Here is a 23,864-nt window from a genome sequence, read left to right as displayed (position 1 = left end):
ATTATTTAGGAAGATTGTGATATTTTAACCTTAATTAATAGAACTCCATAAAGTTCCCAACATTTTAACTATTGTCTGTGGCACTGCAGAGTGGAAAGGCAGCCACAATTCAAGCCATAGGATGACGGCCTATGGCTTTTAAAAGGTGCAATACAGTATAATCTTGTTGAACTATTATCTCTTTAACATATTTCTACATTGAAGGAAACGACAACAAAGCACACAGGAACACTACACAAAGCAGAAAGCGTTTGACAATGGCAATGACCTGGTTTACTGTAAACAGAGTCTTGTTTAGCAAAGCTCCGGGAGCAAAACGGCGCTTTTATGACATTCTGAAACCCGGTCAGCTTTGCACTTTCCTAGTTTCCACAGTTAGGTTTCATCTTTTTGGGCAAGTAGCTGGTTGGTCAACACAACGTCACTACGGTGGATATGGCTGATGTAAAGAAATGTCGTGGCCAAAGAAGTCCATCCTCTTAGGCCATCAGAGGACTCCCATTATCCTTGCTCAAAAACAGATTAAGGTTACTGGTAGGGCTCAAATGAATAGTTAGAGGAAACAACATTTTTGCAACTTAATAATTGGATGATTATTTCCCAAAAGCCCATGTGAAAAACCTGTGACACTTTCTAATCAAAGTGATTCTAGATCAAAATATTTATGACTGGAGGCTATTATATGTCTATAATTCTACATATGACTGTGTATACTCTATTATATACTCACGAATCACCAGCAAAAATGGGGAAAGGGTAAAAAGACATACACAGATTGATTCTGGGGCATGATATCTTTTTTTTAAAAAAAAGACACAGATGGCTTCTTATCTTATTCTGGCAGTATCCAATTTTGCTGAAAAGCACTGGGGAAAGCGGTAAAAGGCTTCCTATTAAGGTTCTTAATTAGCAACCTTGTATTATGATGTGAGAACGGAAAATGCCAACGACTTGCTTTTATAAAGGACTCAATTTAAGGATGCTTGAAATGTGGGTTAGAACAAGGAACTGTGAAACAATCAATTGTGAAAACTGCTTTGGACCATACCGAGCGATGAAAAGCCAAGGCTCAAAATTCTGTGCAATATGTTCTATCTATCCAAGCAGAATTTGTAGGTCCCCCCCCCCAAAAAAAACAGCACCGTTTTGTGCCGCGATGAAAGAAAGCCACAACCAAGGCATAAGCCTTTGGGCACACCCAAAATATACACTGGAACCCAATCTCAGAATTTGGAGCAACTACATGCTTGTGACTAAGAGGGTGTACTACATAAAATATGACCATATGGCAGAGCTGTAGACCAACGGCGCTAAACATTGTAGGGCAATCTTTGACAATCTGGTGCCTCCCAGATGTTTCAGACTATAACTATAATCAGCCCCAGACAGCATGGCCTTAGTGGCTGGTGCTGATGAGAACTGTACTCCAAAACATCTGGAGTGTATCAGTTTTGCAAATGCTGCTGTAGGTGATGCACCAATACAAATCTTTAGACTTGGGAACCCAGGACTCAGTAGAAAACATGGCTGGGATTGCTCTCTATCCTAGCAATTATCCTTGGGAGTTATTGCTTGGCAAAACTGGATGAAATGTTAAGTCACTGTGATTAGGAAAGTTCATGGATCACACCATGATTACAATTGAGTCTTGTGGCATAGGTTGCTGTGAGGTATACAGGATTGCTCATTTAAGAAGTCAGCATGACTGCACATTCAAACTGGTTTTCTGAATCTGGTGATATGCTTATGAGGATGAGGGAACACTGGGAAAGAATAGGAGTAGCTTTGTGCATAGAAATGTGTGATCTGCCCAATTTCTAGTTTTTCCCCCTCCCCCAAAGGGTAGAAAGATGACAGAAATCAAACACACTCTTCGTTCATTTGGCTACAACTTGGGTCAATTATGAGACACTGTGTGTGTGTGTGTGTGTGTGTGTGTGTGTGTGTGAGAGAGAGAGAGAGAGAGAGAGAGAGAGAGAGAGAGAGAGAGAGAGAGAGAGAGAATGATTAAGTTCCAAACAAAAGCAGCTCACAACTGGGGCCAATATCCAAACCAACACTTGCAGTATTTTGTCCCACTGGCGAACTGCGCAAGCACTAAAAGATCCCATGTGTAAAACTTTTAAATTTTTTTTTAAAAAAAGAAGAAGTAATAAACAAACAATAAAAATATTTATCCATCATATCTGGCTTTGTGTGTCGTGTCGTGATTTCTAACAAATGACATCTGCTACGTTTTCCTCTGCTCTTTTGTATTAAATACAGCTGTATTTGTTATTACATTTGGATGGACAATGTCAACAATTCGACTGGGCGTATAAGACGACCCCCAACTTTTCCAGTTAAAATATAGAGTTCGGGATATACTCGCTGTATAAGAAATACAACCTGGCGTATAAGACGACCCCCGGCCTTTGAAAAGATTTCCCAGGGTTAAAAAGTAGTCTTATACGCAGGAATATACAGTAAATGCCCATGAAGATTACATTAGTTTTCATTTCTTTTCTGTATGCCCAGCAGCTGCTGGATGGGACTTACTGATGGATGAAGCAGAGAGCAGTTTAAGACTTTATGATGTTCCAACGTCTTTGAGTAATATTTTATGCAGGCAGAAGTAGTTGAAATATTTTGCTTCTCAGGTTATCCATAAACTATCTCACTCTCGACTTCTAATATTTTTCTTTTTCCTTTTAAAAGCCTTTTTAGAAAGCCTATTAAAACACTAATGTGCTAGAAAGTGGGAGGCTTTGCTGTCGGATCTCTGACCGTAATAAAGATTGATTGATTGATTGATTGATTGATTGATTGGGAGAGGCTTAGACAAATTTAGCCCTTACCAGCAAAACTATGGATTGGATCCTAAGATAACTTAAGAAAGGTCCTAGAAAGAAAATATCCTGCCCTCTTCTTCTTCCTGCAGCCGCTTAAGCTCCCGTAAGGTCTCACTGCAAGTTTGGAAGACCATCTTGAACAGGCACCCCCAAACTTCGGCCCTCCAGATGTTTTGGACTACAATTCCCATCCTCCCCCACCACTGGTCCTGTTAGCTAGGGATCATGGGAGTTGTAGGCCAAAACATCTGGAGGGCCGCAGTTTGGGGATGCCTGATCTTGAATATCGTAGGCAAGGCATGGAGTTGGGGGGGGGGCGAGGAAGAAGTGACAGGAAATCAAGACCAAATTGCAGCAATTATCCTCCCCACTTCCACTTGTAGAAGCTCGATGCCTGATTCCCTAAGAGAGGCTTTTTGGAGGGCACATATGGTAGCAAGAGCAAGGAATGAACAGAAGCTTTCCATCCATTATTTTGCTTATATAGCATGAATAATAAATTACACGTGAGAACTAGCTGGATACTATTTGCATGATGCTAACATCTTCTGGGCTTTAACAAGCAGAGCCTATTTATGCTCTTCTATATCAAGGTACCTCTTTTATACCTGCTCAGACATTACAAGTCACTGGAAGGTAGCAGAGCTCCAGCCCTCACAAACTGGTGCTCTACGTGTGCAGTGCAGCCATTGGTTCAAGGCAATATCCCGACTGCTCACATGAAGAACTAATCTAATCCCGTTTTAATTATCGCCAAACAGCAGGCTTGCTTATGGGAATTTTAAAGACTACTGAGCATGATGTAGCAGGCACATATCGAGAATAGAAACAATCCCCTGCAATACAGGATTCTCATTCGTGATAGATGGCTACTGAACCTCTGCTTAAAAACCTCCAAGGAAGGAGAGTCCACCACCTTACGACGGAGTCCATTCGACTGTCAAGCAGCTCTCATTGTCAGAAGGTCCTTCCTAATGTTTAGTTGGAATCTCCTTTCTTTTAATTCGAATCCATTGGAGCAGTAGAAAAAAAAGTTCTTAGCTAGAAATCCCTAAGGATTGAACCTTGGGTTTTCTACATGTGCTGAATCACACATTCCAGGGATTTTGCAAGAGGGGGAGCTAAATTACAAATGGTCTCCAGGTCTACTTGTTTTCCCCTATAAAAATTTTTTTTCCGGTCAATAGCATTCACACCAAAATCTCTATCTGCAGATTCCGTATAGGGAACTAGTGAGAGATAAATACTTCACAAGGCATCTCTGGCCTCAACTTGTTTTATTTTAAAACCAAACGAAAATTGGTTGCATATTTCAAGGGATGCAACATGACAGGCAAGTACCTGTAACTGCTGATAGGAATTTGATCAAGTTTACAATGCGATGAGAAAATTTTAAAACAAAATTCAATTTCAAACCCATCACCCTTTAATTTTCCATTGACTATGCTAAAAAGAATTATTATTTATTATACCCTGTCCATCTGGCTGGGTTTCCCCAGCCACTCTGGGCAGCTTACAGAATACAGCCATACCTTGGAAGTCAAACAGAATCCATTCGACTTCCAAAACATTCAAAACCCAAAGCACGGCTTCCGATTGGCTGCAGTAAGCTCCTGCAGCCCACTGGAAGCTGTGGAAGCCCCGTCGGATGTTCACCTTCCAAAAGAATGTTCGAAAACCGGAACACTCACTCCTGGTTTTCGATCGTTCGGGAGCCAAAACGTTCGAGAACTAGGTTGTTTGAAAACCAAGGTATGACTGTATATAAAACATCATAAAGTATCAAACGTTAAAAAACTTCCTGATACAGGGAATATATTGCAAATGCAGAATTAAGAATTCGGGGATGTAGAGTTAAAATCTTTAGGAGCGCAGATCAAACTGCTTTAAAAAAGAAGTTAACATGCTGTGGTGCTCCAGCTTAAAACCCACAAGTTAAGGAACTGCCTTCCCTCAACAGCGAGAACTCCTCTAATCATTAACTGGCATTGCTCAGGATATCTATGGACTATGATCTGCTTCTCTCTAGAACAACATGCCCAGCTATGACTTGTATAAAGTATTAAACTGCAATCAATTGGTTTTTTCCCTAATTATAATTTTTATTTGCATATTTGTATATTGGCAAATGCAATTCAGCTTCTGGTTATCAACAGCCAAAAAAACTCAGTTTCTCATATACGAAATACTGTACTGTATTTTATAGACCTAAGGAGTTACTGCTGGTTCATTTATCGTGACGTAATCACCAACGCTGTCTGGCAGTCACTGGATCCCTAGAACAAATGCTGCTTTGCAGAATATGCCAGCATAAATTAGTTAAGTATACTTCCTTGATTCTTCTCAAAAAGTGGCATTTAGCAGTTACCCAGGAATGGAACGCAGTTTAACCAAAAACAAAACGAATGAAAACCACCCAAAGCCCCCAAGAAAACAAATCTAAATTAAATGTTTTGAGTCAAAGTAGTACATTGCATTGAAAATCATACTACATTAAAATAAAATAGAAAAACAGTTTAGGTATACGTAATCCTATCAGTTAAACTGAGGAAAGGCTTACTTTTCTGAAATACTTTCCCCAATGAACTGCGTTTTAATGTAGGCCGATGCAATCTGTCATCTACGAGACGAAACGGCTTGCAGAGACTTGCAGAAGATGCCTTAACATACTGGTTAAATTAACCATTTGAGCCATTTACTAACATCCTTTTTTTTAAAAAAAACATGTGCTTTGATAATGGGGCATTGTCAGTGGGTATATGTACGGTATGTGCAGTATGTTGACTAGGAAAGAACTGAACTCAAATGCCCACTAGGGGGGCCAGTTCATAAAAGGAAAAATATCCCTATGGTTCTGCCTTGCGTCTGAGCTCTGCTGCACACAGTACATGAAATAACAAATATTATATAAATTTCAAAAGGTCCGAGCTACCTTTCAGTGGATTTAGCAGTTAATGGCTGTGGCATTTAGGAACAGTATGAAACTTTTCAAAGTCCATCTGGCCCCTGGCCAGAACTGGTTTTGCTGCTAGAGAAATAATGCTATTACATTTGTGGTCTGTAAATGCTTTTGTTATTTATCAATTTTTTAAAAAAATATTTCTGGTTTTTAAAAAAGATTAAAACTTGCACCGATATATTTGCTAGGTAGTGTTAATTATCGCTGTCATTATGAAAACTGTGACTGCGAATGTTGATTTTGTGATACGCTGTTGCTCTTCATCCAATTGTAAGCTGCTCTTATGTAGTGTGTGCTTTTTCTGGAATTGGCAGCTTGCAAATAAATTGGCAATGTGTTGATGAAATCCACGTACAGATGTTAGAAGGCAGTCCTATATCGGGAGGTTTTTAACACTTGATGTTTTTAGATAAGCTATAAGCCGCCCAGAGTGGCTGGGGGAACCCAGCCAGATGGGAGGGGTATAAATCATATCATCATCATTAGAAAAAAGAGCAAATTATCGTTCTGTTCTTTAAAATGGCCTGGCTTCTCCTTCCCCCAAACATATTATGCATCAAGCACACTCATGGCTGCGAATGAGAAAATTGTTGAGTACACGCACCCAGCACCCTTCGAAGAGCCAGCTATTCTGATCAAGGAGCTGCAAAGCAGGGGACTAAGTGCAATGACCTCTGATAGGATCTTTAGCCTTATAATGAGGGTGGAGAAGACTGGGAAAAAGCCACACACCACAAGCACACTGTTCATAGCACTATCATGCACCTAAAACCCGTCACAAAACTTACCCCTCTTTTGAGGCTTCTGAAAGAAGAAATTCTGGGCTTCCCTGTTTTTATCTCACTCATGCAATAATGGACTTGTTCAATCGAGCATAAGGGATACTGGGAACCATTAGAAGTACTGGACGTGTATAAACTAGTGGGGGTAAGGGGAGGGGACTGCGGCTGGTGCAGAAATAAAGAAAGGAACAGATAAGGCAAACATTCAATTGAAAATTCTGTCTTTTTCCCCTTTCAATACAGAAGCAGACCATCGGTCCCAGCCACCCCCACCCCCACCCCACAACAGCCACCATCAGAGATTATAATCAGAAAGCTGACGGCATAACAAATGTGTTGGGTCTTCAAGGTGTCACAAGGCTCTCCGCTGTGTTCACCACCAAAAATATACAACACAGTAAGAAAATTTCAAAGTAAGAAAGGGAGACTATTTAGTTAAGGTGTTAAAATTGTTTAAAATGTCCTTTTACATGTGAGTTTTGAAACAACACCAAGAGCCACCCTTCAGATAACACACATTGCTGAAAGATAACAGGCTTTAGGTTTTGTTTGTTTTACATCTAGGAACTTTTTGAAAGAATAAGAACATATCCCCTACAAAACAAACAAACAAAAAAAAACCCAGTAAAATTTATTCTAAGCGTTCTAATGTTAAAATTCTTATATCCTCAAATCATATGGGCTGAAAGGAAGACTTAAGGAATGGCATTCATAAGGTAATGGAGATGTATTGCACAGCTGGAAAAGGAAGGTTATTCCGTTCTTAGGTGTTCTACACAATTTTTTCGCACGCTGCACGCAATGTTAATTAGTGTTGTTGGTTTTTTAAAAAAAGAATATTGCTTATGTTATTTGTTGGTCTCTCTACTAAGAACTCCTGCAAAGGTAAGGTGCAATTTGCCTTCACATCTTTATTCTTTCATATGTCCGAAGCAATATATCACCTGCTTTGCTTTAACCTTCAGGTGCCTTTGAATATCTTTAAACTGACCTGCCAAAACCACGCACTTCAAATGGAAACATCAGTTTCTAAAATTGTACATTACAGCAGGATGCAAGTTCCTCCAGTGTACCTAAAAACAATTAAAATGGACCACAGCCAGAAGAAGGCTGAATCCTTGATATTAAAGAGATAATCCACACACCCATCATGATCAACTGACCTGATCTCCCTCCAGTTTCAACACAATAGCAAAACTCCAGCATATAGAGGCATGCCTGAGTGCTCGGACTCTGTGTGGCCCAACCATCCGCAACAGCCACAGAGGATGCTATTACTGGTCAAAATAGTTGCAGCAGGCTCCTTCACAAGACCTGCGCTTGAGTACTGATGTAACATGTTAGCAGGAGTTTGCAGTTCCTGGACAGTAACTACTGTTGTAATAGCTCCAGCAAAAGCCAGCAAATAAGCAACTGTGCAGCATTTTGCTACCCCAGTTCTAATAGTCTCCTCAGCTGCTAGAATACTATAGCTGGGGGGGGGGTGGCGGCGGCAAAGCAGACATATAATACCAAAACCAAGTTCCTAAATGGGCAGTTGGGGCAATGCAAACCGTCTTTCAAAATTATATAAGGTCAAAACGACATTATTTTGATCCAAAGGACTACATTTGATCCCTTAACCACAATTCCTGAGTGTGTTCTCATGTGAAATATATTTTAAAAGTTGTACCTTTGGTTTCTTTCCAAAAAGCCACAGCTTGCCCTTAGCCTTGCCCACGGTGGTTTTTGCATCGATTTTCACCACTTCTTGCTTTGGTGTACTGATTGTTCCGTCAGAAACAGTCCTGTAAATGTGCTGACTGTAATCTTCAAATGGAAAGTCTCCAGGAGGTTCAAATCCAGACTTGAAGGAGTCTATTACTATTTGAGAGTCCTTGATGGGAGAGATGAAATGTTTATAAAAAATGATTACTCAAGAGAGCTGATGGCTTAACTGAAGTGATATTATTAGCAATGCAACAGATAAAAATGAGTAACTTAAAACAGCACAAGAAATTTACTGATCTTCCAGAAAGAATTAAGTCCGTTTACTCGAGGGGGGGGGATTGAAGACTACCATCTACAGGGCATTTAGAAAAGATAATGTTGCAGAGAGAGCAAACAATGCTTGTGCCCTGCACATCCCGTTCCTCCACATCCCATCACATCCGAAATTAAACTTAGGTATATACAGTGGTACCTCTGGTTATGAACTTAATTTGTTCCAGAGGTCCGTTCTTAACCTGAGGTACCACTTTAGCTAATGGGGCCTCCTGCTGCTGCCGCCGCCGCACCACCAGCGTGCAATTTCTGTTCTCATCCCGAGGTAAAGTTCTTAACCCGAGGTACTACTTCTGGGTTAGCGGAGTCTGTAAACCGAAGTGTTTGTAACCCGAGGTGTTTGTTACCAGGGGTAGCACTGTACCTCCATCCAAAGTTTGAGATTACTCAAACTGCTGAAGAAATTTCATCTCAAGATTAATGATGTCTGCAAGAACAGACTCATACAATCAACAGCATCCAGCAACATAATCTCCATTGGGCAAAATGTTGAAAAATCAAAGTTTGGGGCATCATAAATTAATGGGAGGGAGAGGGAGAGAGGTTAAAAGAGAATGGGTAAAAAAAAAAAGTCTGAATAAAACACAGACTCCTTTCCACAATTACTTGCACTAGGTCTCATGACCCAACAAAGCTGTCTGCCAGAGTTATGGTACGCAAGAGACTTGATAAACCCTCTGTTTTTGTTGCTTGGTTTGGCTTCATGGAACACAAGTTTCATAGGCTTGACCAGTCTAATTCCTTGCCTGGTCATGGTAGGACATGATCAGACCCACAATTAGTCAGATTTACTTCCAAAGCAATGAGTTCTGCACTGATAATCTGAATCCTACAAAATAAAGTCAACTTACCCTGCGTTCATCAACCGATTTTGCAGCAGCAGTCATTCCTTCTAAACATTTCGAGACTATTGGGATAACTCTGCGCTCAGAATCAGCAAACCCCTTATAACATTCACTAAGTTTGATGGTTCTTCGTTCATCCATTTCCTGAAGATGCTAAAATTATAAAGAAAAGGCCTGAGTATTCTTATGACAATACAGTACTATTCAGATACTCATATATTTGGGCTACAGTTCCTCCCCATTTTGTTTAAAGCATCACCAATTTGCTGAGTTTGCTTTCCTGTACCAGATTCTTTAATAAAGAACCTCTACCTAGGCTTGGTGTGACATAGGAGTGTACCAAAATTCATTTTAACTGAACCCATGGTTAGGTTAACCTAACCATAGTTTCCTGTTAGGAAAATAAGATGTGGCAAGAATGAAAACTCCAATGCTCCCTTCCCTCTTTAGCATCTGCAAGGCAATGAAAAGCTCCCACTTTCAGTTTCATAGTGAATTAGTAATAGATTCATTCATTTACTTAAATTTTATGTTGTTCTAACTACCTGTCATCTATAGAAGATTCATTTTACATCACAAATAAAAGGCTTGTTTTTACATGTACGGAATGCAGACTTTACTGCTGCAGCTTCTATATTATCCTGTAACCAATATTTTGTTGAAAATTTCCTCATGTTTATGAAGCAAACATGGTTTTCCTTCAGTGTGTTTCCTTGTAAATGTTACGATAGCCTTCCAGTGAAATTTTGTTCATTTGCAATGGCTTATCGGTGTTTTCTTAAACAAGATGCTGTTCAAAGAAGGAGGAACCTAAAATAATTGGGGGATGTGGTTAAGAACCTCAGAAAGAAATCAGAGGCTGCAATCCTATGCACACTTTCCCCTGACAGCTACCTCATCTGCTCCGTTGCAAAAACCAGACTGAGGGAATGACTGACTTATATGTGTTGGCCCCACAATATATTGAGATAGCTCCATGTTTGTCATGGTGACCATGAAGTGCTGAGCTGGAGCAGTTGAGGCGGACCAGGTATGGTCCCTGAAGTCTTGCAAGACCACCATCAGCAGTTCTCCAACTCCAACAATTCTGTCTCTCTGGCCCAATGTGTGTGTGTGGCTGTAATTGTGTTTTTGCTTAGTTTTTTTATGGGATGGCATTCAATTTCGTTGTACTATGTACAATGACAATATAAGTATCTATTTTATCTTATCAACACGAGGAGTTGTAGCTCACATCTGGCTTCCAGGCAAATAGGTTTCTTGGCGAGGAAGATGGTTTTCTTACTTGGCATTCAGCAACAGAACCACCAGGTGTGAGAGCACATTGACGTAGCTACTCTTGGGGGGAGGGGAGGCTCAAAGAGGTAATTTGCTTTGAGCCACTTGATGCCCCATCTGCTACAATGTACACCCTTGTGCAAATTGAAACAAAGCATGTTTTCTATCTTACTTGTAATCCTGTGCTCAAAACATGAAAAGTCAGTTGATCATTATGGTGTCGGAAGCCTGCAGCCAATAGAAGGAATGATGCGCTTACCACAATATATTGAGGTTCTATGAAAGAGTTATTCCAGAGCTGGAAAAGAGGTATCCTGACAGTACTGGGATATTGCAGCACGACCTAACCCCGTCACACGTCGACAGTGCTGAAGAAATTCATGACAGAGCAGCAAATACAGGTACTTGATTGGCCAGGGAATTCCCCTGACGTAAATCCCATTGGGAATTTGTGGGTTATATGCAAAAGTCACCTCCGTGCTGCAGACTGTACAGCTATGGAGAAGCTCATTCAGGCGCTGATTCAAGGGTGGTACAGGGATCCAAAAATCAACAGTGACTGTTCAAAACTACAGTCGTACCTCGGGTTACGACCACCTCGGTTTGCGAACAGTTCGGGTTACGAACTGCGCAACCCCGGAAGTGTTTTCGCCACGCGCGCGTGTGCGCAGAAGCGGCGCGCGATCTGCGCATGCGCAAAATGGCGGCGCCCATCGCGTTCGGGTTACGAACTATTCGGGTTACGAACTGCGATCCGGAACGGATCGCGTTCGTAACCCGAGGTATTACTGTAGTAGACTCCATGCCAAACAGTGTTCAAATGCTGCTTAAAAATAGCAGAGGTCATATCCGTTACTAATGTACGTGTATGTGAGTTTTGTACATGTATACTGTATGTGAGTTTTGTACAATAAACTACATTGTTTGTTTCAATTAATTTGCACAAGGGTGTAGAGGCAACCTCAGCAAACATGATACTTCCCTTGCCAATAACCCAATGCTAAAGAAAACATCTGGAGGATCTGTGTGAACATAATTACATAATGCTAATGAAACAGATATGAAGACATGGAAAAAAATTGAAACTGTCTTTATTGGGCAGAACCAACACAATAAAAGTCTGTGTACTGCCAAAATTTCCTGCTCCGAAACCTCACACCAAATTATTCAAGAATGGCAGAAACAATGTATTTATATGGAATGTTAAAAAGAGCTAAGGAACCTAAAAATGTAAGCTGTAAGGCATAGAAAGAGGGGGATTTAATGGAGCTATTGTAGTCCTTCAGTGGTTTAGGGATGAAAACTCATATTATAGACCAATGGGAGAAACAGCAATGAATACCACAGTAAAGAATTTATTATGAATGGGTGGAAGTACGGTACTAGGAAAAACCATTGTTACAGACACAATTATGTTATTGGCACATGCTTAAAAACCTGGGATAGATTTAAAAAGAAGTGCTAGCATCAGAAATTTCCCCTTTAGCATAATATTGGTGAAGGAATGTTTAATATATCAGGACGGGGTGCAAATTAATACAAACATTTTTTCTATTGGTTCATCAAATTAGAACACCCTTGAACAGATTGCCATGTAAGCGAATGATAAAAAGGGAAAACTGAGTTTTAAAAATTAATATAATGAAGGAGAAACTTTTTGTATCCAAAAATGTAGCTTATTTACATGGTTGCTTTGTTCCACAAATATATCAAACGAAAGTACTGCATATTTTAGCAATGGCAAGAATTTTAAGTGCCAAGGAAATTAGAACCAGGGAGTTGTGGGAGCAACTGAATACTGCAAAGTTGATAATGATGATGTAGGATAAAATTAAGTATACAGGAGCGGCGAATGAATGGAAATCAATAATCTACTTCATTTAAAAACAATAGGGAATGTCAGGAAGCAGGACCAATGATATGCTATTGTAGATAACTTTTCAAATACTGTAAAATCCTAGTTTAATGTAAATTAACAGTGAACGATTAAAGCAGAACTATGTAAGGTGTTGATAAAACATTTACAATTTTTATGTTTATAGCAGTGTTCTCAAACCATCTCAAATTAAGCATGGGTCCAAAAGGTTTTTCCTGCCACTTTCCCCAGGAAAAGTGGCCGTTTAGCACTGAATGGGAACAAACGTCAACTGAGTTTTCTTCAGACTGATGTTTGTTTTGATTCAGCACTAAACAGTGGGTTTTCCTGTGGAAAGCAAAGGCACAAAAGGAAAACATTTCTGACCTGTGCCTAGAAATCATGTGACGAGCAGCAGTGTGGATGAGCTTAGAAGTCACTGTCACACTTTTAGCAGTTTAAATAATGTTTCCCTCCCCCTAATATTTAAAATTGTAAAGTACTTTGGGCACCCAGTAGAAGTATACAAATGCAATAAATAAAGATCAAAAACAAAATTTAGATCTAAAACCCACCTTATAGATTTGAGGAATGACAATGTAGAAATGCTTGTGTTGTTCACCATTGAAATTTTGCAGCTGGGCAGCATATTCATTTTTGTTCTCATCAGCCATGTGTGTACGGAGATTTAATTGCTGCTTTGCCTAATAAGAGACAGTTCAATGACAACGTTTTCTAGAAGTCTTCTGTTTAAACAAAATCTTACTTAGCAACATGGTCATTGTAAGTGAAATGCCATCACATTTCATGAGCCCTGGAGATGCCCTTGTATCCTTTACCTTATATTACCATTTGCAGGGTCAGCAGACAGTATTCAACTAAATAAATGCATGAGTGGAATGACTTTTCCACCTTTTGTTCCCTGCCCCGTGTTGTACCCAAATCTGCTTCAGTGGATTAGAGCAGGGGTCCCCAAACTAAGGCCCGGGGGCCAGATGCGGCCCAATCGCCTTCTAAATCCGGCCCGTGGACGGTCCGGGAATCAGCATGTTTTTACATGAGTAGAATGTGTTCTTTTATTTAAAATGCATCTCTGGGTTATTTGTGGGGCCTGCCTGGTGTTTTTACATGTGTAGAATGTGTCCTTTTTATTTAAAATGCATCTCTGGGTTATTTGTGGGGCATAGGAGTTCATTCATTCCCCCCCCCAAAAAAATATAGTCCGGCCCCCCACAAGGTCTGAGGGACAGTGGATCGGCCCCCTGCTGAAAAAGTTTGCTGACCCCTGGATTAGAGGAACCCCAGAGCTTTGAGTACAACCTAAGGTGTATAAACTTCTCTTTATAAACATTCATAACCACTCCAAAACATTTGTAGTAGCTTGTTCTTTTTTTTTAAGATGATCTTTATTAAATTTTTACTACATAACCACTAAAAAAAAATTCTTTTTCTGTCATTTCCAGTGTATATATTTTTTCTGTCATTTCCAGTGTATATATTTGTACCATTTGTGTAGCACAAATGGTACAAATATATACACATCCTAATAGGTAATAAAAAACAAAATGGATTACATGTATTAAGACCAACAGATAAATTCCAAAATAAAGGAGGAAAAAGGAGGAAAAAGAAATTGTTCTCCTTTCCCGATATTCCAACCCTACGACTTCCCTTCTTCTTTCTTGTTTTCTACAGTCGTCCTTCTCGTTGGCATTGTTTCTGTCATTTTCCAAATACAATTTTTATTTCTTATTTTATACATATGTCTAAGCTAGATATTTACAATATTTTATCACTTATTTTCTTGTAATCATTTCGACAAATAGTAGCTTGCTCTTATTTGGAGAAAAGCATCTGACTTTTTAAGGTGGGCATGTGAATCTCTCCATGCTATTCTCAAACAAAACATTTAAAAATGACCAAAAATAAGGAACTGCCATGTACACATATAGAAAGGGAGACAATATGTGACTGTCTACTTTGTACAATACCATTCATTTCAAGTGACAACAAATATGGCACACAACCCCATATTGCTGAAAGTTCCTGTTTCAGCCACTAAAGTTTTCTTTTCACCAGTGGCAACCAAGATGATACCATCAAAAAAACTGCAACTTCCACTGGACGAAATGTCCTGGTCGATCAAGCCACAGTTCTCTGCTACTTCTGAATCTGCAAACTATGGCTTTGGCAAACCCTCCAAAACAGAACAGCAAACCAAAAAGCAAAACTGTGGCTTGCGATTCTGGTTTGAAGAGATTGCACAAACCACGCTCCGCCAATTCAGATGAAACAGCAAACCGTGACTTGATCAAATGAGAAACCGTTTTAATAAACTAGGCCCTATGAAGGTGGTGGTGTTAGGACAAATGCACACAGAATTTGTTCCTGATCCTCCAAACCTTTGGAGAATAACAAAACATGATGTCTGAATGCAGCCATTGATTCACTGCCCACCTTGGTTGGCACATTAAGTTTTAAAAAGATAGCAATATTTGAAAAAATGTGAATACCGTTATAGGAATAATAATAATAATAATAATAACCTTTTCAACATCTGCTTTAGTGGCATTAGTGTCATTGTCCAGTCTCTCGAAACATTGCTGTGCTTTTTCTGCTTCTCTGCACTCTCTCTCAAACTTCTTTTTACTCTGCAATGGTAACATTAGCATGTTATTATTATTATTATTTACAAAATACTATAAAAAGACACGCTAAAGTTCAAATGTGTATACCCATATAAACACTCATATACTTGCTCTCACTCAACTATTTAATATGGTGGAATCCCACCAATTTCTTAGTATACTATGACTGACAACTTTTAAACAAAAGTGAGGTTTTGTCTTATGTAGTTCATTTTGATTTTTATGCAAAGCCAAACAAAAAAAAAGTAGAAGAATACTGAAATTATAATTCAAGCCTCATAAAAGACACTTGCAAAATCCTCACTGTTTTTAAAAGATCCCGACAGCAACATATATTTAGATCTTCCATTCTACTGTGCTGGGGGCTGGTTTCAGCAACCATGTTAAGAATCATAGGGCTGGGAGGCATTTTCAATAAATTCTGACATAGTTGAAGTCTGTAAATCCTTCAAGGCAGAATTCCTGTTGAACTGCACATTGAATTGCGCAATAGGTTGCACATTGAAAAGTTATGAGCTGTAATGATCTCTGCAAACACAGCGATATATCTGGTCTATTTAACAAAGAAATAACGGGATGGCTCAATGATAACAAAGCTAATCTTCGGTTAATTTATTTAACAATTGCCCACCAAACTTTGTAATCCTAAAAGTAAACAGGAAAAGACAGGGGTGAGAAGAGAGAAGAAAACTTACATTATCCATCTGCTTCCAACACATGTCAAGATACTGCTGAGCCTTTCGACCCTCTTGAAGGTGCTGCGAAATTACGAACGAGAGGGTTTTAATTTTTTTTCTTTCAAAATCTGATACAGCATTTACAGTCTTTTACTTGCGTGTACTAAAGAAACCCAAACAACAACAGTGGCCTAGTTTGTACCTCAAAGTAAACCTACTTGGGTCTGTTTATTTCCTCCTCACTACTGCACAGAGGAAACAAACCCGATGCAGAAAAACCACAATGCACATTGCTTCCTCCAAAAGAAAAACGTTCCACACTTTCCACTGCTCTCCAATCTACTGAAATGCAGCAGAAGGAACTGGATTTCCACCCATTTTGTTAAAGTGAAACAACTGGACAAACATCAGTTCTACTTGAAAGTATTATCCTATTTCTATGGCGACATTATAAATGTGCACAAGGAAACTGCACCATGAGTGCAGTCGGAGATTTGTCTTTAGTTTTTGATACTGCATCTCCGTGCCTGATGGAGTCAAGCTATTAAAACTTAACAGTAACAGTATCATTAGTTAGCATTTTATTCTAAAAGTACCTAAAATATTCTAAGCACCAGACAGCAACATTCAAATCTACAAGGGCCCAGGCTCATGACTTTATAATCTGATAAAAATAACTTGGTGTACAGTGGCAAAGACCAGCAACGGCACATGCAGCTCCCTTAAATGCATGGCTCTTGGCTGTGGCACACGTTTTTAATTCTCAGACCAATGTGTGAGAATTAAAAGATACAGTTGTACCTTGGTTCTTGAACGGAATCCATTCTGGAAGTCCGTTCAACTTCCAGAAAGATTCGAAAACCAAGATGCAGCTTCCGATCGGCTGCAGGAGCTTCCTGCACTCAATCAGAAGCCGCGGAAGCTACGTCGGACATTCGGCTTCCAAAAAAGGTTCGCAAACCGGAATACTCACTTCTGGGTTTGCGGCGTTCGGGAGCCAAAACGTTCAACTCGCAAGGTGTTCCAGAACCAAGGTACAACTGTACTTTAAATGCCTTTACAACAGACAACAGTTGTCCACAGAATAAAAAACACAAAGATTTTTATTTCAGTTGTTTGTATTCCAGCTCTCCATAACACCTGAGGAGGCAGCATACAATCAAAGTACATATAAAAAAGGCTGCAGTCCTAAAACGCACCCAAGTTAAGGGACAAGCCATTATTCCTGAATGCTGTGCAGTGGGACCGGCTTCTAAGCAGGCACCTGGAGGAATGCACAGCACAAACATTCTGAAAGATAACATAGCAAGCAATGCTTTATTAAATTGGGCGGCCTTTCATTCTGTACACTGTTCTCTTGTCACAGAAGTATGGAAAAAACCATGCAACTCAAATTTGTGCACCACTACTACACCAAAGAGGAGTTGGTCCAACAGACGAGACCTTAATAACAGTGAAAAGAATAACCGCGTAAATGCTACAATCGTGAACCCCTCATGATTTACCATTTTCCTTTCTGTTTTGAGTTCATGGGAATATCTCATCAGTTCTCCATATACCCTATGTCCCAGTTCTTCTGCTACTACTTCTCTCTGTCCCGCGTAGTCGTTTAACTCGTTAAGGATATTATAAAAGGCTATACATGAGGTAAACCTGGCAATACACAGTGGAGAAGAAGGAGGGAAACAAATGTCATGTTTCTATTTATCCGGAAGTTACAGCTTTTGTTCCATAAATGGACCATAAAATATGACACAATTAGCATGGGGGGTACACCTTGATAAAATGAATTGGAGAAAGATGTACAGTGGGGATGCCCCAAATACACTTCTCTTCACACACATGGGTTGTGGTTGCTTTTAAAAAAAGAAAGAAAACAGATTTCAAAAGGTAGAAAAGAATAAAGAACACTACCTGGAAAGCCCTGCAGTATAGTGGTATCTCCTAAGATGCGAAATGGAAGAAGGACTGAACCTAGGAAAGGACTTAATTTCCTAGGCTTGGGAAGCTGAACTTGTTGCAGAGATGATTTTGCTTGATCTTGAGGGTGGAACATGCCAATCATGCCACTCCTATGCACCCCGATGGATGGATCTACTGAACAAGTTTGCTACCAGCTCTGAAGACAGCTGCCTGTTTGCCTGCTCACCTCTTTGGTTGGAGGGAAAGGTGCCACACTATTGCTGGCACTAAAACAAAGGGGGAGCAGAGGAGGGAAGGAGGAGGAAAAAATAAGGGGAAAAATGTGTATGGAAGGGGAGAAACAAACAAACATGTCACTGTAATTTTTTTTTAAGACCTCATAAGCCTGTGGAATGTTTGCCATCTTTTTTTTAAGTGGTCGGGTCTTGAGCTCCATAGCAGTTTCCGGAAGCCCTGTCATCTAGGTTTGTGTTTTGTTTTGTTCTTTTTTAAAAAAGGTTAAAATGAAGCGGAGGGGCTCAAAAATGATCTTCCATGAGAAATAGTGTGTGGCTGATAAAACTTAAATCTCATCAATAATTGGATTTTGGGCTAGATAACCTCATTAGGTCTCTTGTAACCCAGTGAATACCGTCTTCCTTCAATGATGGGCTTCAATTGTAAAATCAGCCTTGAACCATCTCTGACCACGGCATCTGGAAAAAAAAAGATGCTTCCTGTGCTGTCGCACGCTGGTAATAATGGAATAACCTAAATTTCACTTTTTCTTCTCTGTGTTAAGGATGGCCAAGCGATCAATGTTAGTAGGTCGGTGGCGGTGAGCGTTTGCTATTTTTTCCCTTATACTACGCTGAAAGACTGTTAACTATATAAAGTACAGAATAGAGAGAAAGTTACTCCACCCAACAAGCCAAGACTGACAAGGACATACAGCTTTGCAGCATTGCTCTATAGTAGTTTTCAATGTACAGCTCCACAAAGGAACCTCAAAAAAAAACACAACCTACACAGCACTCAACCCACCCCTTTTTAATCAAGGAGTGCTGACACTGCAAAGTGTCACCATACTTAAGTTTGGCTTTGAGCTAAAGAAAATTGATGTGCCATGGCTGGTGTCTAGAAAAGCAACAAAAAGAACATTGCTAAAATAATGAATTCAGGTCTAGCTGGCAAAACAGCAAAAATGAGGAGATAAAGTGGCTTCTGGGCTTTACCTATTTCAGATAACAGATGGGAGATTGTGTGGTTTGGTGATTCTCCCTACAAAACACTTTGTGATATACAACTAAGTCCTACTTAGAACAGATCCGCTGAAATTTCTGAACCTAAGTTAGCCATGTCAATTAATTTCAATGGGGCTACCAATGAGGAGTAGTAATGCGGAACACTACTGATTAACTCCACAAAGAAAACTAGATGTCAAGGGAGAAGAATTCTAGCATTCTTCACAATATGCCAGTTTTCTGCATATGGAATTTCTTTTGTATGGTAGAGCATTCAACCATTACTTCCTATCTAAAGTATGTGGTATAGCCCAGAGTCTAATTTACTTCCTCATCTGCTGCGTGTGAGAACCAAGTCTTACAATTCACACCAAAGCTACATGGGTATAATTTTAGGGATTCTCAGGAGAGTTAAACACGTTCTCAAAACTAAAATATTCAACATCCTTTGGAAAGCAGTGCAGAAAGTGTTAATAATGCCTTCACTTTCTGATTTCTGAATACAGAGACACCCCTTATATTTGGTCATTAAAAACCAAACTCTAATGTAAGCTGTTAAGAAATTAACGGAACAATCCCAACTAGGTCTACTTGCAAGTAAGTCCTATTGAATTAAATTGAGCTTACTACCATGCAAGTTGAGGTAAAAACAAACAAACCAGCCTATCACAAAGGTACACAGATGTGTAAAAATATTTAGGACTGAGACCCTCATTCAAAGTATTTCCAGAAAATAACACTGTGATATATTTTTTCCTGACAGACAATAGAAAACTAATGCTCGTTTTACCTGGGTTCTTCATCTTTGGATGAACGTTTAGGACAGTACTTCTTCACCAGATTTCTGTTAAGGGAAGAAAACATAGTGTTCTACTAAATAAGGACGTTAATAAATTTCTGTTAGTATTTGTCTAAGGATCAGTCTCAAACTTGGTGAACAAGGAAACAGCCCTTTGTCCTCAGTTTACAGTTCACATATCTCCTGTGAAGAGGATCTACTTCAATAAACACCCTGTGATGTAATCATTTCTGAACGCCAGCACCTCCGTCAGAATATGCCTCGATTCCTCACAACATTAAGATGTTTTTCTTGACAATAAACAATTTATCAGAAACAAGGATCCAGGAGTACACGCTAAAGATGTAGTTTGTTATAATGAAAGAGTCACAATTTATTCTTCTCAGAAACCAAAACATAAAAAAGCTTATTTTCCTGTTTACAATATTACAGGTTGAGGAGCTGTCGTACAAGAGATCTACAAAAAGCATCAAAGTGAGGTGCATGTTTTAATATCTATCTGTTTCTGGACAAAATAAATGCACAATGCCCTTGGTACTAATAAACATGGGTGCCTGAATTCTCGCAAATGTTGCTAGCAGGAAGAAGGGGAAATTGTTCCACCGCTGAGCAACTAGGAACAAAGCCAACCTATTGTTTTTATCTTATGTTGATCTAGAGTAGAAGGACTAAAACAAAGGGAGGTTGGGGGGGGGGAGAGAATTGTCCTATAGACACTGCAAATTAATTTCTAATGAAGTATTATACACTTCTTAGCAGCTTCTTTCCAGAATGGTAAAAAGATGCCTTGTTTCAGCCAGACAGAATAGACTATTCTCCAGATGATGCTAAAGAGCAGCAGCAGTAACAGAATGCCTAGTTTAATACATTTTAAAGAGTTCAGCAGGAATTCCAAGGATTCCAGAGGCCTCAAGTTACTTCACTGCCCACAAATATTCCCACAAAGGAATAATGTATATATTTGATGTTCTTCAGCAGGAAATCTATTTTCTTTCCCCAAGCGATGCATTAAAGAAATGGAACTAAACTTCTGTACAACTTTCCCCTTGGGCTATTAGTCCCACTACGGAGCCTGGTTTTATTACCAAACCTTAAAAGTCAAAAACTCTCTTGCTATACTCATTGGGTATATAAAAGTTATATTGCGTCTAAACACTACAACATTCACATAATTCCAGGGAAATAAAAGTCACAGAAGTTAGCAATGAAGAAATAAATAGGTTTTTGAGTTATTTAAAAATAGCAAGAGCTGATGACAATAGGAAACTTTCCCCACAAAGGGAAACCATGGGAGATGGTTTGATTTAAACATTAACATATGGTTAACACATTCAGTTTAAGAGGCCATGATAGAATGTTGATGAAAATGTATTCTGTTATACCAGAGATCTGGGTTCACAAACCATCTCTTCAAAAAGCACTTGTGTCTACTAGTACAGTTGTACCTTGGAGGTTGAACAGAACCCGTTCCGTTCCGGAAGTCCATTTGGCTTCCAAAACGTTCAGAAACCAAAGTTTGGCTGCAGGAAGCTCCTGCAGCCAATTGGAAGCCACGGAAGCCCTGTTGGACGTTCAGCTTCCAAAAGACCGTTTGAAAACTGGAACTCACTTCCAGGTTTGCAGTGTTCGGGAGCCAAAACATTCGAGAACTAAGCTGTTTGAAAACCAAGGTATGACTGTATATGAAATGTACAGCTTTGTTTAGATCACACTAAAGAAAGAATTGTGTGATACATCACAGCAAACAGTGATGTTCAGTTCCCTTTTTCCTTATGGGAGTAAAAAGGTTTTCTTTCTAGAGGGGAAGTCAGTTGGCTATGATAAGTTTAGGAAACCCTACTATTGCAGTATGGAAGGCTCACTCCAAAGCTAAGACTACCACAAATCACAATTTTGTTTAGTGGCATTACACAAGTGCCAAATAGTTTCTAGGGCAATATAGATAATGGAAACACAACCATGTAATGCAAGGAAGGTGCAAGACTTTCTGGAATTTATCAGAACGGAATAGATGTCAAGAATGGATGCAAGCAGAATTATAAGATCCAGAAACATAACACACACAAACATGCCATAGTCCTGAAATAGCATTTTACTAAATTTCATCCTCGGGGAAAATAGCTGCAAACTTGACAGTACTTTCCCAGGAAAATTCTGAATTTCTGACAAATTGCTTTGTTTGTGCAGCTGCTCTTCTTCCGTGACCAAGAACTAGCACAGCCAAGCCAGAAGCATGAGAACCTAGTTGGTCCACAGTCAATGTAAAGTGCCACAGTCAATGTAAAGTGCCACAAACCCAATCCTACTGGATTCAACATTAATGTCAAATATAAGATAAGGGCAGGGGTTCAAAATATATTACACAAGGAACAGACATTAAAGTTATCTGGATGCTCATACTTACATACTAAGGGGGAGGTAGGGAAACGCTCCAATTTAATGCTATTTGGGGGAAAACAGGCACCAATTATGCTGTAACAACAACAATGGCTTGAAAAAAATAGGCTAGTTTTAATGTTCAACAAACCAAGTACAGTAGAACCTCTACTTACGACCGCTTCTACGTGGGCCCGATCCAAGTTGCGACTGCAGCAAACCTGGAAGTAAATACCGGGTTTGCCGTGATTCATGCATGCACAGAAGCGGCTGCTGCTGTCTGCACATGCGCAAAAGCGCGCTACAGCCAAATGCGCCTGTGAACAACGGCGCTTCTACCAGCAACCCAGATTGACTTACAGACAGACCTCTGTAACTGATTACGTCCCTAAGTAGAGGTTTCACTGTACAGTGGTACCTCTGGTTGCGAACGGGATCTGTTCCGGAACCCTGTTCGCAACATGAGCAGTACGCAACCCGCTTCTACGTACACGCGGGTCGCGATTCAGCGCATTTGCGCGAACTGCCGAACCCGGAAGTAACCCGTTCCATTACTTCCGGGTTTGGCACGTTTGTAACCTGTGTTGTACGCAACCCGCAGCATTCGTATCCAGAGGTATGACTGTATGTGCTTGCCAGGGATAGAAGGTAAACTATATTGTTTCGTTTATTTGAAGAAAGAAATGAGTGAATGAAACACCCCATCTTCATGTGTGGAAGAAAACCATGCACTTGTAACATATCAAGTTAAACAGCAGGGCCGTCTTACCCATAGGCGCTAGGGGTGTGGGGCACACGGGCGCCAAGTCGAGACAAGTTGAGTCTGGGGGAGAGCCTGCCCGTTGGTTGGAGCGTCACAGCAGGTTCTTCTGCTGCGGCAGCTCTGCACCGCGGGTTTGGGGGCAACCGAGCCAGCCGGCCGGCTCCACCCTCCTGCAAGCCTGGGACTGGGCAACCTGGGGGGGGGGTTGCCGGGGGGATCTTTGCACCTCAGCGCTGCATATGCTTAAGACAGCCCTGTTAAACAGGACCAATGTAACCTAACAACAATGAAGGTGGACCACTGGATAAAATGTAAACGATTCTCAGCTGGTATTTCAGCATCCCTAAGGTTTGAGTCATCGCTGAATGCACGTAGTAAGGAGTTCACTATTATGCATCAATTTGAGTGGGCTATAGTTTTGTGCATTTAAAAATTCAGATTATACTCTCATGCTTCAGTAATAGGCCACAGGGAAGTTACCTTACACAAATAATGCACTGAGCCGTAACATCCTGTGCATTTTGTAGCCATGATTTTACTTGCAAAAACAAGTTATTTTTAGAAGGAGCTTGTTAGGTTTTTTACCTTCCTAATGTTCTAACTCTGAATGCAAGTTTTAATCAGCTGAGCCTGTTGATAAATCAAGGTTGGGGGGGGAGAGACAATTTTAATCAGCGAGTCTGAATGTTAAGGACACTTACGTTTATTTTTCAAGGCTCCTTGGGTTCTGATACATTACTGTAAGGGGAACCATTTTTCAGCTATTAAAAGACCCTTCTTAAGTACTATCTCTTGTTCGTCAAGTCATACATTATATTAACACATCCTTTAGTATCTCAAAAGGCACCTTTGTGGAGGCTTT

At 40.0% G+C, this 23,864-nt stretch overlaps 1 protein-coding gene across 5 annotated transcripts in view; it reads right to left on the bottom strand.

Annotated features, from left to right (window-relative positions):
• FNBP1L (formin binding protein 1 like) overlaps positions 1-23,864 on the bottom strand; it is a 71,551-nt gene that overhangs the window by 14,547 nt on the left and 33,140 nt on the right. For 4 of the 5 annotated variants that reach the window (XR_009557875.2, XM_088673143.1, XM_035121717.3 and 1 more), the window contains exons 3-9: positions 19,855-19,908; positions 17,424-17,571; positions 15,937-15,999; positions 15,140-15,244; positions 13,169-13,297; positions 9,467-9,613; positions 8,245-8,448 (exon numbers count right to left, since the gene is read on the bottom strand). Coding sequence is in view for 4 of the 5 variants with exons in the window: in XM_088673143.1 (XP_088529269.1) it covers positions 8,245-8,448; positions 9,467-9,613; positions 13,169-13,297; positions 15,140-15,244; positions 15,937-15,999; positions 17,424-17,571; positions 19,855-19,908 (850 nt within the window). In the remaining variant the exon portion in view is untranslated. Of the gene's footprint in view, positions 1-6,578; positions 6,738-8,244; positions 8,449-9,466; positions 9,614-13,168; positions 13,298-15,139; positions 15,245-15,936; positions 16,000-17,423; positions 17,572-19,854; positions 19,909-23,864 lie in introns of all 5 variants that reach the window. The other variant, XM_060276716.2, reaches the window with a different exon arrangement.

Source organism: Zootoca vivipara, chromosome 7 (assembly GCF_965207765.1).
Source record: "Zootoca vivipara chromosome 7, rZooViv2.hap1.1, whole genome shotgun sequence".
NCBI lineage: Eukaryota > Metazoa > Chordata > Lepidosauria > Squamata > Lacertidae > Zootoca > Zootoca vivipara.
This window is presented reverse-complemented; position numbering and strand designations above follow the sequence as displayed.